General features: G+C 48.1%; 3 protein-coding genes and 1 long non-coding RNA gene across 7 annotated transcripts; 3 read left to right on the plus strand and 1 right to left on the minus strand.

Annotated features, from left to right (window-relative positions):
• The first annotated feature begins 30 nt into the window (after positions 1-30).
• On the plus strand, positions 31-2,721 carry sart1 (spliceosome associated factor 1, recruiter of U4/U6.U5 tri-snRNP). Its single transcript, XM_058086775.2, has one exon. The coding sequence runs from the start codon at positions 333-335 to the stop codon at positions 2,634-2,636; it is 2,304 nt and encodes a 767-aa protein (XP_057942758.2). The 5' UTR covers positions 31-332; the 3' UTR covers positions 2,637-2,721.
• Positions 2,722-3,383: 662 nt separating this feature from the next.
• LOC131138115 (oxysterol-binding protein 1-like) lies at positions 3,384-13,187 on the plus strand. 4 transcript variants are annotated; one of them, XM_078793715.1, is made up of 17 exons: positions 3,384-3,504; positions 3,903-4,068; positions 4,709-4,905; positions 4,979-5,138; positions 5,829-5,940; positions 6,015-6,213; positions 6,283-6,397; positions 7,409-7,472; positions 7,557-7,718; positions 7,784-8,029; positions 8,225-8,345; positions 8,422-8,525; positions 8,606-8,701; positions 9,949-10,133; positions 10,202-10,449; positions 12,539-12,691; positions 12,780-13,187. In XM_078793715.1, the coding sequence occupies exons 2-16, from the start codon at positions 3,923-3,925 to the stop codon at positions 12,676-12,678; spliced, it is 2,295 nt and encodes a 764-aa protein (XP_078649841.1). In that variant the 5' UTR covers positions 3,384-3,504; positions 3,903-3,922; the 3' UTR covers positions 12,679-12,691; positions 12,780-13,187. The 4 variants fall into 4 exon arrangements, with proteins under 4 accessions (XP_078649841.1, XP_078649840.1, XP_078649838.1 ...); XM_078793714.1 differs by having other exon boundaries at positions 12,783-13,187; XM_078793712.1 differs by lacking the exons at positions 12,539-12,691; positions 12,780-13,187 and adding exons at positions 10,527-10,565; positions 10,670-12,309.
• LOC131138136 (uncharacterized) lies at positions 9,590-11,934 on the minus strand. Its single transcript, XR_013628179.1, has 3 exons — positions 11,620-11,934; positions 10,474-10,708; positions 9,590-10,355 (listed from the first exon to the last, which is right to left on the minus strand). It is a non-coding gene; the product is annotated as an uncharacterized LOC131138136 (long non-coding RNA).
• A 1,624-nt stretch (positions 13,188-14,811) lies between the features above and the next one.
• casp3a (caspase 3, apoptosis-related cysteine peptidase a) lies at positions 14,812-17,997 on the plus strand. Its single transcript, XM_058086784.2, has 6 exons — positions 14,812-15,013; positions 15,145-15,278; positions 15,715-15,843; positions 16,195-16,370; positions 16,453-16,564; positions 16,633-17,997. Exons 1-6 carry the CDS (start codon positions 14,946-14,948, stop codon positions 16,860-16,862), a joined length of 849 nt encoding a protein of 282 aa, XP_057942767.2. The 5' UTR covers positions 14,812-14,945; the 3' UTR covers positions 16,863-17,997.
• The last annotated feature ends 22 nt before the right edge of the window (positions 17,998-18,019 follow it).

Here is an 18,019-nt window from a genome sequence, read left to right on the forward strand (position 1 = left end):
GCAGGTGGCAATACCTCAACCTGAGACCACCGGATGTGCTTACTGGGAAAGAAGCAACGCCGCCATTGTGTCGTTTGTACTTCGTTCGGAGCGTGGCTAGGAAACAGTTTGAAATCGGATATAAATGACACAACAACTCACTTATTGTCGCACGGCTTCGCTTTTTTGACGACACGGACTCTTCTTTTTGAGTCCGCATGCCTCGTGAGTAAAGTTTTGATTGGGCTCACCATGTATGCTAGCACTTTAGCAAAGCGGAGCTAGCCTCCCACCCCCACTCCGCATACAATAGACTTTAAGCGCTCGTATTTCGTTAACGTCAGAGAATAAACATGGGTTCGTCCAAGAAACACAAGGAAAAGAGCCGCGACAAGGAGGTGGAGGACCGCCGTCGCGAGCACAAGAAACACCGCCGCAAGGAGCGCGACACAGACCGAGATCGGGACAGTAAAGACAGGCGAAAGCGGTCGGCGTCCAGGGACAGAAGTGGCCGTGAAAGCCGCAGCAAAGGCGAGAGGAGTACCGGGGAGCCACGCATGAAGAAAGAGAAAGTGGACCACGGCTATGAGGGGGGAAATACTGAGACGCAAGCTCAGTCTGCAAGTGGAGACGCTTCCCTCAGCATCGAGGAGACCAACAAGCTCCGAGCCAAGCTGGGCCTGAAGCCCCTGGAGATGAATGACGACAAGAAGGAGCTGGGCACCAAGGAGGAGCCACTGGTGGCCGAGACCATCAACCCTTCCCTCATCCAGAAGCAGAAAGACATCAAGGAAAAACTGGCAGCCATGAAGGAGAAGCGCCTCCTTAACCAGAAACTGGGGAAAGTCAAGACCTTGGCTGAGGATGACTGGCTGGACGACACGACTGCCTGGGTGGAGAAAAGCCGAAAGGCGGCAAAAGAGAAAGAGATGGCGGAGAAGAGAGCCAAACTCCTGGAGGAGATGGATCAGGAGTTTGGTGTGAGCAGCTTGGTGGAGGAAGAGTTTGGACAAAGCAGGAACAGCACCTACACGGCCCATGATCTAAAGGGTCTCAAAGTACAGCACAAGGTGGACTCCTTCGGAGAGGGCCAAACCGTCATCCTCACACTGCAGGACAAAGGTGTCCTGGAGGAGGAGGAGGATGTGCTGGAAAACGTGGGGCTGGTGGACAGAGAGAAGGCGGAAAAGAATGTGGAGCTGAAGAAGAAGAAGCCAGACTACAAGCCCTACGAAGAGGAGGAGAGCGTGGAAGACATGGTGACCTTCAAGTCGCGCACTGTGCTGTCAAAGTATGACGAGGAGATCGACGGCGAGAAGAAAAAGAGCTTCCGTTTGAACGCGGGGGGCTTTGCCGACGGCACACGCGAGCGGGAGCTGCAGGTGATGAGAGAGGTCCTCAGAAGTCAGGCCCAGTCCTTGGAGATGCCCTCCCTCACCATTGCGTCAGAGTATTACAGCCCCCAGGAAATGGTGGGCTTCAAGAAGACCAAACGCCGCGTGAAGAAGATCCGAAAGAAGGATAAGACCAACGTGGCAGACTTTTTGCTCCTCGATGACACCCGCAACACCGACTTTGGCTCCAGGACGCGTGGCCGAGGCCGCAAAGATGAGAACGAATACAATGATGAAACGAAGGACGGCAAGTGGCCGCACGAGGTGGCGCAGATGTCCGATGATGTCAGGACGGCAGAAATGGAGATGAGCGACGACGAGGACTTCACCCCGCCGGAGCCGAGCGTCATGGAGGAGGATGAGGCCGAGCAGGAGCTCCAGAAACAACTGGAGAAGCAGAGGAAACTCAAGCAGAAGCAACTCCTCAAAGACTCAGGGGAGAAGATCGCCGAACAGATCAAGCGGCTCGCTAAGGACGACCCCGACAATGATCCAGAGAGGAGGAGCAACATCGTTTTTAACGCCACCTCAGAGTTTTGCAGAACTCTGGGTGATATTCCCACATACGGCCTGTCAGGCAACAGAGAGGACCAAGAGGACATTATGGACTTTGAGCACGAGGAGGAAAAAGAAGGTGCCGGGGACTCCAACTCTGACATGGACGACAACATCGGGTGGAGCACCGTCAACTTGGACGAGGAACAGAAACATCCTGACTTTGCCACAGGTTCTGCCACCATCTTGGACGAAGAGCCCATCGTCAACTCTGGCCTGGCCGCCGCCCTGCACCTGTGCAAGAACAAGGGACTGCTGGAAACGGAGGTGCAGAAGGTGGCCCGCGTCAAAGCCACCAAGGGCGCCCTGCCAAACGACAACTACTGCATCGAGGACAAGATGGGCTTTGACGACAAGTACAGCCGGCGGGAGGAATACAGAGGCTTCACGCAGGACTTCAAGGATAAAGATGGCTACAAGCCCGACGTCAAGATCGAGTACGTGGACGAGTCCGGCCGCAAGCTGACGCCCAAAGAAGCCTTCAGGCAGCTCTCGCACAGGTTCCACGGGAAAGGCTCGGGGAAGATGAAGACGGAGCGGAGGATGAAAAAGCTGGAGGAGGAGGCGCTGCTGAAGAAGATGAGCAGCAGCGACACGCCGTTGGGGACGGTGGCTCTGCTTCAGGAGAAGCAGAAGTCCCAGAAAACACCGTACATCGTACTCAGTGGCAGCGGCAAGAGCATGAACGCAAACACCATTACTAAGTAGAGTCCAGTCGTGTTTAAGTTGATTGCTGCAGGTCCTGTCAAATGCTTTGTTGTCATAGAAACAATTCAATAAATCCATACAAACATTTGATTTTCTTCATTTGGATTTACAATCTACATATGGATTTTGTTCTTGCACTCAGCCATTACTGATAGACGCATTTTATGCTTTGTAAGGCCTTGGATCAAGGTTCGATCAGGGTTACTCATCTACTAAGTGATCGTAATTGTAAATACAGCAGTTTGCCTTTTTTTTTTTAACTAATTCCAAAGTAGAAACAACTCATCAATTTAGAAAAATATTATGGCTGATGTGTTACTGATTTTTATACTAATCGAATGTACATTACCCTATAAATTAAATCATCTGATATTGAATACATATAATTGGTTTTGGCATTCTTGATTTGAGATGTAATTTGGTCTTTAAACTACCTTTAGTATTTATTATAATATAACCTATATTACTATCTAGCGTATGTTTACATTTGACATGTAGTTTTAGCCAATCTGCATTGTTTTCATTATGAATGGCGAGAGGAACCCAAGTTGGACGGTCCACGGGGATCATCGGACCATAAAAGTTGTAGCAATGCTGGAAGGAAAAGTAAATACAAAGCTATCCTAAAATGAAGTCAAGGGGGAAAACGCTCTTTCAACGCTAAATGATGTTGAAAGATTATAAAACCGTCCCAAAATGTAAAAATATTTGTAACAATTATGCCTCCTCGGTTCATCGAACCGGTGTGGTTGTCCCCTCCGACGTGTCCGCTCGGATGACCACTTCCTGTTTAGCTAGCAAAGCTTAGTGGCGACCGGCGGAGTTTTAAGGAGATTTGATGCCTTCATTTGGCTTCCTGCTCCTTCAGGTAACTCAATGAATTCTTTGCTCGACGAAACAGAGATATATATATTTTTTATCTATCGCAACATCACCAACTCTCTTGATAACACAACAAAAAAAGGCTGCCAGAAACTGCTCCGAGAACGTTAGCTAAACATACGTTTCGCTCCTCTCGCCACTTGACTGCTACATTTCACCGCCTGTTTAATCCGAAAACGTAAAATACATATACGGTACGTTTTAAACGACAATTGCCAGTCTTGAAATGCATTTATTCAGCCACGGAGTGAATGATGACGTGTATTGATCAGCTAGTTTGTTTCTGTGTGTCGAATGCTCATAGCTCGGTGCCAATATGTGTCATAATGATATTGACTGGAAGTAAGTCAAATGCCCAAGTCAAATACTCTCTATACCGCCCAGGCTGTAGGCAGACTGCAGTGATGTCATCGGAGCCCAAGCCCCCCAAACCCCCTACTCCCACCCCAGGGGACACGTACAAGGGCTGGCTCTTCAAATGGACCAACTATATCAAAGGTTACCAGAGACGCTGGTTTGTTCTGAGCAATGGACTCCTCTCTTATTACAGGTACACCACTCAGCTCCTGTGACATACTCATGTAAATAGTTTGGTGGCCATCCCGCATCCGCGAAGAGGCGTTCGGAGGCGCCTCGGTTGCTTGGAAGTGTTTTATAGGATGAAACATGCCAGCTTGGCATACAATAGCAATGAAAGGTGGGGTAAATACTTGAAAGAATACTCTCCATGACCATGGTGTAGACAGAAAGATCAATGACATATGCAGTATATGGCAAAACATAAAGGAATCTTATGTGAGACTTTATCACACACCTGTCTCTTTTCTGTGTGTTCTGAAGAAAAAAAAACAACCAAAGAAACTCAAAAATCAAGTAAAAAAGAGCTAGCTGCATAGAAATTTTGCTATTAAAACTCCAACAAGGTTTTATGGTTTTCTATCCATGCTGTGAGCATAGTTAGTCAAAACAATAACAAAATGTAGCTGTAGCTTGGTCAACATGCAGCTCTCAATACGTGCATTGTTAGCTGACTCTTTAGCTGTTTTTGTATCTTTAGAATGCACAGAAAAGGAAGTGTAACTGAAGTGTTAATGTCTCACAAAAGGATTGGGGATGATGGTCAACATTCCCCAAAAGTTCACTAGTCCTTTAACACCAACAGATATTAAACATGTTGTGGTGTCCCACAGGACCCAGGCAGAGATGGGCCACACGTGCCGCGGCACCATCAACCTGGCCACGGCCAACATTGTCGTGGAGGACTCGTGCAATTTTGTCATTTCCAACGGGGGCGCGCAGACCTACCACCTGAAGGCCAGCTCGGAGGTGGAGCGCCAGCGCTGGATCACCGCCCTGGAGCTGGCCTTCCACACGGGGCACGAATCCGGTTAGCAAAACACTGCTTGGAAATACAACGAGGTGATGCATCAGTTGTCACTATGCACCCCCCCCCCCTGCAGACGACTCGTGTGAAGACAGTCCTTCAGCGCCCCCTACGTCAGGACACGGCGGCGGGCGTACCTTAGAAATCCAGTCTACGCTGCGCACACTCAGCAGCAAGGTAGAAGACCTCAACACCTGCAACGATCTCATTGTCAAGCATGGATCTGCCCTGCAAAGGTAAAAACTAGAGCTCATTTTTCTAACCCAACGTTATTAGCATTGAAGTGCATTTTTAAGGGTTGAATGTTTATTATTGACATGGGAATGACACTACACATACAGTATACAGTACATGTAATGTTTTCTGAAGCAAATACTCCCAATTAAACTTATAACACAGAGCACATTAAGGCACTTTAGTGTTGGGCTGTGGGGGATAGATGACATCATTGTCTAATTTGCATAATCAGCCATGACACCAAACTCATGTGTGGACATGCAAACCAGCTTTTCATGAGTAACGAGTCCTCAGTATGCCTTCTACAATTCCCAATTTAGCCGGGTGCCGATCCGATTTATTGGTCCACAGAGGGAAATTTGTCTCCATTGACAGTACTTTACTGGAACAATATTACTAAGACCGCAGAGAACGTCCCATACCACAACAGTAACGACATGCAATCAGCATAACAGGACAGTAATAATGTGCTGCAAGTTATTGAATGATTTTGAGACCATCTTTCCATGAATCTAATGATCATTTCTGATGAGTATTTATTTTATTATTATTATTATTATATTTTATTGAATGTCAATAACTTTTAATAAACAAAAAAGTGGGTTTCTCTTTAAGAAAATCACACTTAAATAAGAATCCTAATCAATCCCAATATTTCATTATTGATGATGATATGATTCCACAAACAGGTCTTTGTCAGAACTGGAGGGGATCCAGCCCGGAGGGGACATGGGTGAGAAGATGAGACAGGTGACGGAGCGGGCGACGCTGTTCCGAATCACCTCCAACGCAATGATCAATGTAAGTCGCCGCCTCGTGTCAAAAACCACAAAAGGATGCAAGGATCTGATCTGTCGGCCTTTCCGCTCTCCAAGGCATGCAGAGACTTCCTGTCCTTGGCCCAGAACCACAGCAAGCGCTGGCAGAAGGCCTTGCAGCTGGAGAGGGACCAGCGGGTCAGACTGGAGGAGACCCTGGAGCAGCTGGCCAAGCAGCACAACCACTTGGAGAGAGCTTTCCGCGGAGCAACGGTGCTCCCGTCATCGTACAGCAACCCCACCTCAGGTAGCAAAGGTGCGCTTCTCCTCCATTTCCTCCAAGACCTTTCATGCGCATGTCTAAACGCCATCTGTGTTTTTCCAGGCGCCCTTTCCGGGAAAGGAGATTCCAGTGACGAGGATGACAACATTGTGTTCTTCGATGCCATGGAGGACCCGGCAGAGTTCATTACGGTCCCCGCTGATCCAAAATATCACAGGTCCCAAGCACAGCACCTCCTACAGCTTTGTCACAGTCTAGGGAAGGGGTCCCTCAATTATCACTTATCTTTGTCCAGGCACCGTGGGCCAGACGGAATCATTAGGAAATAAATACACGTTAGGGCTGGCAAAGTTAGCACACTCGTGGAAATTCCCTTTCACTTTGCTGTGTTTGACGCACCGTGGGCCCACACAGACGTCTGTGGATGTGGAACCAGGAATGTTGAGAATTTTCATTGGTACTTTTAGCTTCAAAGCCCTGAAGATGCCAAGTTATTTGGATCTACTGTCGCAACAGCACCAGGAGAGATGTCCAACACATGAGCAAAGCACACTTATATTGGTAGGAGGTGTTTAGGAAGACCAAAGAGGAGCTTTATGGATGTAGTGAAGGAGGACATGAGGGTAGTTGGTGCGGAAGACAGGGTTGGATGGAGGAGACTGGTTTGCTGTGGCGACCCTTGGAGGGAAAAGCCCAAAGAAAAGAAGAAGAGCAAGCATACTTACCTTATAGACATCTACCCGATGTATTGTGTACAACTAGGACAGGAACGACAGCAAATGAAGTACTACCACCAGTACCAGCCCAACAGATATACACATTAGCACTCAGCAAGGTCACCATGTAGTATCAGCATTTGGGAGCAATTATGAGGGGAAAGAAGAGCACAGTCTGACCCGCACAGCGTGGCAGAAAGGTAGATGGTGCGTTTGAGGACTGTCAAAACAAAGTGTGACAAGTCGCCACTAGCATTAAACATTAAACAACAAAAACTGGAGGATTTCTAACTGAGGCCGTAGGTGTGAATTCACAAGCAAATTTCCATCAGTCTACCCCAGGGCAGCTGTGTCTACGGATGTACTGTACCACCACCAGTAGGCATGAATGAAATCCCTGCATTAATAGAGCACAAGTTGTTCCATTGGGTGTTGTTTTGTTCTTCTAAATACCTATCATGTCCCCAACACTGAAAGGCACCTCGCCAGCTCATTGTGTTTTCATTCCACAGGAGATCCGGCAGCAACCTAAGCGGATTCAGCAACGAGACCGGAATGGACGACCAGTCAGTCAACGTGTGTTCATTCAATTTCCACCCACAGCAAATAAAGCCTTTGTTTTTGTACCTCCTGGTGTAGTAACTCCTTCTCCTCCATCAGTTTGATGAGTTGTCCATGGCCTCCAGCCCGGAGTCCCCGCAGTCCCTGGAGCCCGTCAGACAAAGGCGGACTCGTATCCCCGACAAGCCCAACTATTACCTCAACCTGTGGAGCATCATGAAGAACTGCATTGGAAAAGAGCTCTCAAAGATCCCAATGCCCGTAAGACACCTCTGCGCTGTTCTTGTAGGCGCGGGAGCTTCAGCACCACGCTGTCTCGCCTCCAGGTGAACTTCAACGAGCCCCTCTCCATGTTGCAACGTCTGTCCGAGGACCTGGAGTACTACGAGTTGCTGGACAAGGCGGCAAAGTGCCAGAGCTCTCTGGAGCAGATGTGCTACGTGGCGGCCTTCACCGTTTCCTCCTACTCCACCACCGTCCACCGCACCGGGAAACCCTTCAACCCTCTGCTGGGAGAAACCTTTGAGCTGGATCGCCTGAGGGAGTGTGGCTACCGCTCCCTCTGTGAGCAGGTACGGCCCATGCTAACACATCTTAGCATGCTACACCTTATGCTTCAATATGTGTGTAGTTTTACTAACAATAGGCCATATTCAACCAGGAATAATGAATCCTTGATAGAGGATGCCGGAAGTGTGATGTAGTATTATTCCCTGAAAAATCCAATCCAGCAAAATGTCAACAAAAATGAATGTTTCACCTGTCAGGTCAGCCACCACCCCCCCGCTGCAGCCCACCACGCCTTCTCTGTAAAAGGCTGGACTCTGGGACAAGAAATCACCTTGGCCAGCAAGTTTCGGGGAAAATATTTGTCCATCATGCCGCTGGGTGAGTATATAGAGTATATAGATATATACCTTATCTTCTGAATACGGGTTGGTACGGTCATGGCATCTCTGCTTAGGTTCCATCCACTGCACGTTTGCCAAGAGCAACAACCATTACTCCTGGAAGAAAGTCACCACCACAATACACAATATTATCGTGGGCAAGTTATGGATCGACCAGGTACATATCGTACAAGCTACCGTGATAAAAGACGTAGCTCTCTGTGCCGGGTGACAGAAAGTACTGCTTTCTCTCTCTAGTCAGGGGAGATCGACGTGACCAACCACAAGACGGGGGACCACTGCCACCTCAAGTTCGCTCCCTACAGTTACTTCTCCAGAGACGTGCCACGGAAGGTCAGTCACACACCATCTCATTCTGCCGTCACGGAACACGGCCTCGTTCCTTCCAATGGCTGGTTAGTACTACTAGTACCTTACCTGAACAATACAACACAGCCTTGTTCCTTCCTACGGCTGGTTAGTACTACTAGTACCTTACCTGAACAATACAACACGGCCTTGTTCCTTCCTACGGCTGGTTAGTACTACTAGTACCTCACCTGAACAATACAACACAGCCTTGTTCCTTCCAATGGCTGGTTAGTACTACTAGTACCTCACCTGAACAATACAACACAGCCTTGTTCCTTCCTATGGATGGTTAGTACTACTAGTACCTCACCTGAACACTACAATACAACACAGCCTTGTTCCTTCCAATGGCTGGTTAGTACTACTAGTACCTTACCTGAACAATACAACACAGCCTTGTTCCTTCCTACGGCTGGTTAGTACTACTAGTACCTTACCTGAACAATACAACACAGCCTTGTTCCTTCCTACGGCTGGTTAGTACTACTAGTACCTCACCTGAACACTACAATACAATACAGCCTTGTTCCTTCCTACGGCTGGTTAGTACTACTAGTACCTTACCTGAACAATACAACACAGCCTTGTTCCTTCCTACGGCTGGTTAGTACTACTAGTACCTTACCTGAACACTACAATACAACACAGCCTTGTTCCTTCCTACGGCTGGTTAGTACTACTAGTACCTTACCTGAACACTACAATCAACACAGCCTTGTTCCTTCCTACGGCTGGTTAGTACTACTAGTACCTTACCTGAACACTACAATACAACACAGCCTTGTTCCTTCCTACATCTGGTTAGTACTACTAGTACCTTACCTGAACACTACAATCAACACAGCCTTGTTCCTTCCTACATCTGGTTAGTACTACTAGTACCTTACCTGAACACTACAATCAACACGGAACACAGAATGCTAAAAGCTGCTGATGGGAGAACTTAGGAGATGTTGGTTATCATCAAGTAAACCATGGATGGTCGAGATACTGTATACACTCTTAACGGCTATTTTTCATGTACAAAAGCCTACATTGCCGTATAAATATACGTACATTGTGTTTTTTCACATTTTGGTATTTTATATTGCTTACTTTTCTAATATTTATATGTATATATTTAATGTTTTATAGTAGTATGTAAGCAAGTAATGACTTTGAAGAGTTTTATGGGTCGCTCCTACTACTACAGTAGCTTGCTAGCGTAAACGCTGCGTTCCGTCTCCTAGGTGACGGGCGTGGTGACGGACAAGGACGGAAAGGCGCATTACGTGCTGTCGGGCACCTGGGACGAGAAGATGGAGTTCTCCAGGATCATGCAGAGCAGCAAGAGCGAGAACGGCGGCGAGGGCAAGCAGAGAACCGTCTACCAGACCCTCAAAGCCAAGGAAATCTGGAGGAAGAACCCGCTGCCGTACGTTAGCTTGCGGCAAAGCTGAAGCGGGACACGCGGTCGGATAATCAGCCGGTGTCTCACCGCAGGGAGGGAGCGGAGACCATGTACTACTTCTCCTCGCTGGCCCTCACGCTCAACGAGCCCGAGGAGGGCGTGGCGCCCACCGACAGCCGACGGCGGCCCGACCAAAGGCTGATGGAGGACGGGCACTGGGATGAGGCCAACGCCGAGAAACAGAGGCTGGAGGAGAAGCAGCGGACGGCCCGGCGGGAGAGAGAGAGGGAGAGGGAGAGAGAGAGGGAGGCGGTCAAGGCGGTCCACACGCCAGAGGAAGGTAAGACGAGGCGCCATTTTTCACCTGCTGTCGTCTCCTTGTGCATTCTATCTGCTCGTCTCTGTCTCGACGCAAAGCCTCCGCCCGGGAGCCGACCTCCGACTCGCCTTTAAAAAGCAAGTACTCGCCTCCTCTGCGTGCCTCCTCGTGCGCCTTGTGGTCTTCTACATGCGCCATCTTCCCTCGCTCTGTCCTCACTTCCTCACCTTTCACCCTCTAGCTGATGCCGACGACACCGCCACGGAAGGCAGCCAGCTTTCTGATGAAAGCAAGTATCACACGTATCACGTGATTGCCCTTGGTCCCTGTGCCGTGTGGCATCGAGCCCCGGGTGTCCAAAGTGAGGCCCCGGCCCGCGACACAATGTCAAAATATCATTGAACAGGAAAACTTGAATAATTAAAAAAAAGCAGAAGAGAAAAACTTTATCATGTTACAAGACAATAACTAACCTCATTTTTTTTGGTCGGAAAGTCGGAATACTATCAGACACACAAAGTTGTCATTTTGGAAAGGTGGGTTGTGGAAAAACGTATAATATTATGGGAATAAAGTCATAATTAGGACAAGAACATGTATTCCATAAAGAAACAAACAGCAGAAATTAAGTCAAAATAATAAGAGACATAGGGGTGTTATTTCATGTCTAGAGGGCTCTAATTATCTTCATGAAGTGTATTTAGAAGGTTGCAAATAGGTTTTCTATGTCTTATTTTCTCTTATGTCTACTATATTGGGTAATAGGAGTGTAAAGAAAGGTGACTATAGGGGTGTTATTTCATGTCGCGAGACCTCTAGTAATGTTTAAAAACACCTATTTAGAAGGCGGTATTTTTAGCCAGGTGTTATTTTTCTTATTATATCTACTATATTGGTTAGTAGGAGTGTGAAGGTGACTACAGAAGTAGGAAGGCTCTAATAATGTTAAAAGGTGTACTTAGAAGGTGGTAAACGTGTTTTCTATACTCTTGCTACCAATGAGGAATCCTGCTTGGCGGATGGTTGGCCAGGCCCAGGTCGCCATATAGTTAGTGGCCATAAACGAGGGATTACCAAATACTGTATGCTAATCATAACGAAGCCAAACACCTCCTTAGACTGTGGTGCTTTAGACGTGTACAGCACATAGCTTAGCAGGACACGCCAGCCTTCACGTGTGCAATCACTCACCTGCTCTACTTTTATCTTTCCTGTTGTCCCTCCCGCCTTTTTCCATTTCCCTCCATCATTCCAGCCTCCCACGGAGATGCGTCCGCATCCTGCCAATGCAAGTATCCTTGGCTTACCAGCTGGTGTAGGTAGTCTTGTAGAAATACCAAAACACGCCTGATGAACGTGTTTCTCTGTTTCTCAGCGGAAGGCAGCGAAGCTTCTTGTGGAGCCCCCCCCAAAAGCAAGTAGCATACAGTAGATAGACGTAGTGCATGTACTAGATCTGTAGCCAGATGGATGGCTTGGCACAGTCGGAGATCTACAGTAAGGGCATTCCACACAGTGGCGGGACTCCAGGCGTACTGTATGAAAGGGTGCTCCGCGATGCCAGGACAAACTTCCCAAGTCAAGCGCTGACATTGGGAAAGCCATTTATTATTCTTATCTCTGGTGGGATGCCGTGGCGCACCATTGTGGCAATATTCCACCACTACACGGGCTTCTGTGTGAAAGACACAGGTGGATTAATACCGCTCTAGGGTGGGACGCTTGGTTGCTGTATAAAAGGCACCGGCAGGTTTTGCCTGATCTTTGTGTGAAAGAGGCTATTGGCTGTTATTGGCTGTTATTATTCTAATCTGTCGCTGTGTGAAAGTACACAGTCGTGGCAATATTACACCATTTTGCTGTGTTGTGTGTGAAAGGGTGAGGGGGTGAGGGGGGTAGTTATTATTATTATTATTATTATTATTATTATAGGAAATCAGGTCATCAAGCGGAAGAACACACGCTTCTTTGGGTTCTGTGTGAAAGGCATCGGTGACTAAATGCAGCCATTTTGGAGGACGCCTGTTGGTGTTGAGCTGGCCAAGAGGGCGGCGGCCTTTGAGCTTCCAGGGACGTCCAATAACGAATTCCCTTGTTTGCTCCCCCCCAGCCCCCCACCCAGACAGCTACCAGGCGCTCTGGTTTGAGAAGACCGACGACGAGTCAGGAGAGACCCTGCACGTCTACAAGGGGGGCTACTGGGAGACCAAGGACACGGGCGTGTGGGACATGTGCCCGGACATCTTCTGACGGCGTGGAGACGGTGCGACGCCTCCACCGTAACGATGGGTCACACGCTTTGACATTGTTGACCCGGACGCCATCTTTTTGTGTGCGTTGTTGTTTTTTAGCAGACTTCCCTCTCGGACGGCGTCGTGTGTTTCCGGCCGCCACGACGAAGCCCGCCTGCTTTGCGGGAACACTGAGCACACGAGCCAAGGTCCAATCAACGCTGCTCTCGCTTTCTAGCGCCAAGCACCCAAAACACGCTGGTGACGCCCCCCATCATTCAGGACCTTCACCTGGAGGTGACGGCAGAATGGTGGCTTCCGTTCCTTTTAGTCCGCCATACCATTCCAACGCCGGATCCAGCCTTTAAACGACCCCTGGCTGGCTGGCTGGCTTGGGGGGGGGGGTCTTTATTGGCCCCCGACACAGTCGAAAAATACATTTGGACAAGAAAAACAGCAAAAATGGACTAATTTGCAGTCATTTTCCAAGAATAAAGTAAAAATACAAGAGAAAAGAAGTGAGTCATCATTGACCAAGAATATAAAAGTGAAATATTGTGTTATTTTTGGTTGGAATATTACCTACGTGGCCTGCACGCTAACCACTTGGCCAAGTATGTACCATGTACAGATGTGGACATATCACAAGTATGGACTACATACTCTGACTTCACACTAGAAGAATTAGCATAGCAGTCATTTGGACCATCCTAAAAAGAGTAAACTGTTGGACTAGGTCATAAACGCATCAGGACTCAGGATCTTTGGGTGTCTCGTGCCTCTGCTGGAGGTTGTGGGACAGCCTCTTCATCCTCTTGTGATTAGGATAAGGGTCGGCCTTAAAAGGGAGACCATCCAGGATGATGCAACGCCGATACCACGTCAAAGCCATCACGGTGGTGTAGACAACAAGGTGGTGTAGACAACAAGGTGGTGTAGACAACAAGGTGGTGTAGACAACAAGGTGGTGTAGACAACAAGGGGGTGTAGACAACAAGGTGGTGTAGACAACAAGGTGCAGCGAGTATGGAATTCCATTTTCTAGCTGCCTTTTTTTTTAATTAAATGACTTGTGAATGAATCTCCTCGCTAGATGAAGCTTCTTCCCAACACGTTACCCTGAACCTGCTTCTTCCTCATCAAGGCTCTGAAACGTCTTTCTATCTGCCATTGTTGGCTCTTGTTGGCTTTAGGGGCGAGCTAGAACTTGGCTCTTGGCTCTTGGCTCTTGGCTCGGGTTGAGCAGGTTGCCCAGAAACTGGAAGGTTGGCCCTAACCCAGTCACTGCCGCTGTGCCCTTGGGCAAGACACTACACCCATCCTGCCTCCAGTGCTGCCCACGCTGGTGTATGAATGGGAACGATGTTTGGCTAAGATGTATGTTTGTAGTACGGTTGTCCGTGGGTACATCACAGCTTTTGTCCCGATTCAATCAAAGCAACGGGGACCAAAGGCACTATTTCCTGGTGTAAGATATACGCTAAAGTCTTTAATATTAGATATTACAACTATAATAAAATAGTCAAGCGTTATCGTATTGAATTAATCGAAGACTTGATTTTCCAACTGTCAACATTCTGTAACATTAGCCAGGCAAAAGTTCCTAGCTAAACACAACTAGCATCACAATTAGCATCCTTAAGCAAACAACACTGCTGTCCAAAACACGACATTTGCTAACCCACACAGGTATGACATAAATACAGGTGGACAGGACTTACAGACACAGTACTTGTTAGAAAGTATCCGGTAACCAAGGCGTCCAACTCAAACCGTTGAAAAGCTTTCAATGATGATTGCGTCCACCAGGTGTCGCCAAACAGATATAAAACACAGATGAAGCACAGATGTGTGCAATTTCTGGAGAATTTGCGTGTGAATGCAGACGATGCTAACGTTTTTTTCTCCCACTGACGAAATGTTGTGTGAGCATGTCAGCACAAAGTTGACACAAGCAAACAGTCAAAACCATCATTGTGTCAAAACAGGGTCGGGCCTGCTTAGTAGTTGAACCCAGACCGCCTGCTGTAATCGGCGTACAGCAGAGGGCGCTGCTTCCTACTTGGAAAAAGCAATTCTTTGGATTGCATGTCGACCACCGCTCACGCGGCGAGACCTGGTACACTACAACGAGCGCTCTTTCTGATGACGTCACTATCTTTGTTTACTAGGAAGGCGTCGCTTGCTCCCCTTCCCCCAACACTCCGGTTAGCGATTAGATACGGCTAAGTGTAAAAAGCCGCTTTTGTGTGGAATTTTACTATTGTAATAAACAAAAGCGAAACTATGTCCGCGAACGGGCCTGCTGTTGGAGTCGACTCCATAGACGCAAGACGAGGCGACGGACAAGAACAGTGAGTTGCTAATTAGCCACATTGCCCATTGTTTGCATTAGACGCATATGTGCCGAGACTGGAGTGATTTATTTAAAAGTCCTTATCTAGAATGTTTCCTCTAAGTCATTATTATTCATTGTGGTCCCCAGGCCCGAGTCTTCCTCGCCCAGCTCCATGGACGTGGATGCCCAGGCTCAGTCCCACAGCTTCAGATACAGCCTCAAGTTCCCCAGCATAGGACAATGCATCATCATCAACAACAAGAACTTTGACAGAAGGACGGGTATTTATATCTGTATATTCATATTACAAATATTCATCTACACGAATCCCTCGCATATCGCGGTTAATTGGCTCCAGACCCGACCGCTGTTGTTTAGAAATGTTATGTTTTGGTAGTGGGAGCATATAAAACCTGTTGACCAGCTTCCATATACGCTTTGTAGCATAAAAAAGCCCCTTTACATTTCCATTAGCCAGTTTGGAGGACGTAACCAGACAAAAGGAGCCATTTAGGACATAAATAAGACTCCTGCTTCCGGACGCCTGGACAGGAAGTGATGTCCGGGATTCAGAGCTGAGTTTTAGCTGGTGTACGGCGGCAAAAATAGCGCGTGTTGTTATGCTTATTATAGTAATTATGTTCCTGTTCATTCATTCATTCATTGCTTGCCTTGCAATACCCGGGGGTCTAAATATCTTTGAATGTTTACGTGCAGGCATGAATCAACGTAACGGCACCGACGTGGACGCGGCCAACGTGATGAAGGTGTTCGCCAAGCTGGGTTATAAAGTCAAAGTTTACAACGACCAGACGGTGGATCAGATGACCAACGTCTTGGTGGGAGGTGAGTACACGCGTGTACTAATATGGAATTAACCGGTGTACGGTCATACCTCCATTTTGGAAGGGAATTGGTTCTGGATCTGTCCGATTCAATATTAACAATTGGAATGTTTTGGTAGTTGGAGCAGTACAAAAACCGTACAACCTTCTAAAGTACACTTTTTAATATGAGTAGAGCCCCCCAGACATGATATAACACCCCTATAGTCACCTTTACACTCCTATTACCATTATTTCCCGTGGTGCAGACAGGAAGTGATGTCGGGGTTCAGAGTTGAGTTTTAGCTTCGGCTTGCTGCTTGTTTATGAAATCATCTCCATTTTTCCTTCCCACTTCCTCCTGGCTGTTCAGTGTCAAAGGAGGATCACAGCGCTTTTGCGTCGTTGGTGTGTGTTCTCCTCAGCCACGGAGACGAAGGCGTCTTCTTCGGAACGGACGGGTCCATCGAGCTGAAGTACCTCACGTCGCTGTTTCGGGGGGATCGCTGCAAATCTCTGGTGGGGAAGCCCAAACTCTTCTTCATCCAGGTACGGTGGCCACTTCACCAAACAGGTAGCATATTCGGTTCCTGGTGTGAAGCTTATTGTTGTTTCGATGCGTACGGCGAAGGCGTGCAGAGGCACGGAGCTGGACGCAGGCATCGAAACAGACAGCGCGGACGACGGCACCACCAAGATCCCTTTGGAAGCAGACTTCATGTACGCCTACTCCACAGCTCCAGGTAACGCCGCGGCACACGCCGGCCCGTCCTGGCATCGAACGCTGACACCTTGGCGCCCGCTTCTCCAGGCTACTACTCCTGGAGGAACACCATGACGGGCTCGTGGTTCATCCAGTCGCTGTGTGAGGTGATGACCAAGTACGGCAAAGAGCTGGAGCTCCACCACGTCATGACCAGAGTCAACCACAAGGTGGCCACGGAGTTCGAGTCCATCTCCAACGCGCCGGGCTTCGACGCCAAGAAGCAGATCCCGTGCATCGTGTCCATGCTGACCAAGGAGATGTACTTCTCGCCTTGACACGTTAGACCCCCCCCCAGCCCCCCAACAGTGTTTGGTGGCATTATTTGGTTCTTTGTTGTTTGCTCTTCCACACGGAACCGAGGGAGCTCACCTGATTGGCGGATAAACAATCAGAGCTCTTGTTGACACATTTCAGGGAATGATTCACTTCTGGAATTTTGCCCTTCATCCACAATCCGCAGTTAGCATGCGGGAGCTAACAATGCACATTAACGGGACACATTCTGTAGACGGGACAGGGTGCTAAAAAGCTCCAAACTATTCTCCTGTGAGGGTACCCTGCCCAAATAAGCACACTCTACAACATAAGAACTTGAAGACCTGCACCAGGGGAGGGGGGAAGGGGGGCGGAGGGGTTGTGACATCATGTGGTCGTCCATGTGCTCCATACTTCACGCTCACCTCCTCCATCGTCCAGCTGGTCTGGACCTTCACACCACCAAAAGTAGTCGCGGCGGCTCTCAGGAAGTCTGCCATGCTAAGCTAACGACAACAGACGGCGTCTTTCTATGCTGCTGCTGATGGAAGTCAGGTTAGCTCCTTCATGTTTAAAAGGACCAAAATACTGCAATATTACACGTTATCCTGATGGACGCATTACTGCATCCTCACGGCATGGATGGTGGAGCTGCAACAGGCGTGTCCCGTTACTGTCACTGTTAGCGCCCTCATGCTAACTCTTTCCTATCAATTATTCCTATTGGTGCAAAGGATTGCGTATGAAGGGCAAAATTCCCCCCAAAGTTTGCACTAAGGCTGCGTTCACACTGCAGGCTATGATGCCCACTTCAGATCTTTTAGAAGAATCCAATGTCTGTGGTTGCATTACCAAAAACATGCGACTTGCTAAAGGGTCTGGGAAGTGACATGTGTGCAATCACCAATGTTCTTTCTTGTCCAGTCCGGCTGCATTTATCCATATGAGCCACATCTCACATAAGCAACTCCCAAATGCAAAAGACCTGCAGAAATCAGTGAAAAGTGCAAGTCCGTTATGAAGGAAGATGACAACCTCTCATTCATTCAGTTTGTGATTTTCCTTTCCTACACTTGTGTCTTTGTGTCATGTTCAACATTTCCAAACAAGAGATATTGTGAAAGTGTAACGTGATGACTTGAAAATAAATCAAGTAAAACTAATACTTTTCTCGTCT

This window comes from Doryrhamphus excisus, linkage group LG9, assembly GCF_037039965.1.
Source record: "Doryrhamphus excisus strain RoL-2023G ecotype Guam linkage group LG9, RoL_Dexc_Guam_v1.1, whole genome shotgun sequence".
Classification (NCBI taxonomy): Eukaryota; Metazoa; Chordata; class Actinopteri; order Syngnathiformes; family Syngnathidae; genus Doryrhamphus; species Doryrhamphus excisus.

Excerpts from the sequence above, each read along its gene's own strand:
- sart1 (XM_058086775.2), top strand. The coding sequence starts at position 333 with ATGGGTTCGTCCAAGAAACACAAGGAAAAGAGCCGCGACAAGGAGGTG.
- LOC131138115 (XM_078793712.1), top strand. The coding sequence starts at position 3,923 with ATGTCATCGGAGCCCAAGCCCCCCAAACCCCCTACTCCCACCCCAGGG. Across the intron at positions 5,941-6,014 it reads CCTCCAACGCAATGATCAAT|GCATGCAGAGACTTCCTGTC; the intron begins GTAAGTCGCCGC and ends CCGCTCTCCAAG. Across the intron at positions 10,134-10,201 it reads TGGAGGAAGAACCCGCTGCC|GGAGGGAGCGGAGACCATGT; the intron begins GTACGTTAGCTT and ends GTCTCACCGCAG.
- casp3a (XM_058086784.2), top strand. The coding sequence starts at position 14,946 with ATGTCCGCGAACGGGCCTGCTGTTGGAGTCGACTCCATAGACGCAAGA. Across the intron at positions 15,844-16,194 it reads GACCAACGTCTTGGTGGGAG|TGTCAAAGGAGGATCACAGC; the intron begins GTGAGTACACGC and ends CTGGCTGTTCAG. Across the intron at positions 16,371-16,452 it reads CCAAACTCTTCTTCATCCAG|GCGTGCAGAGGCACGGAGCT; the intron begins GTACGGTGGCCA and ends CGTACGGCGAAG.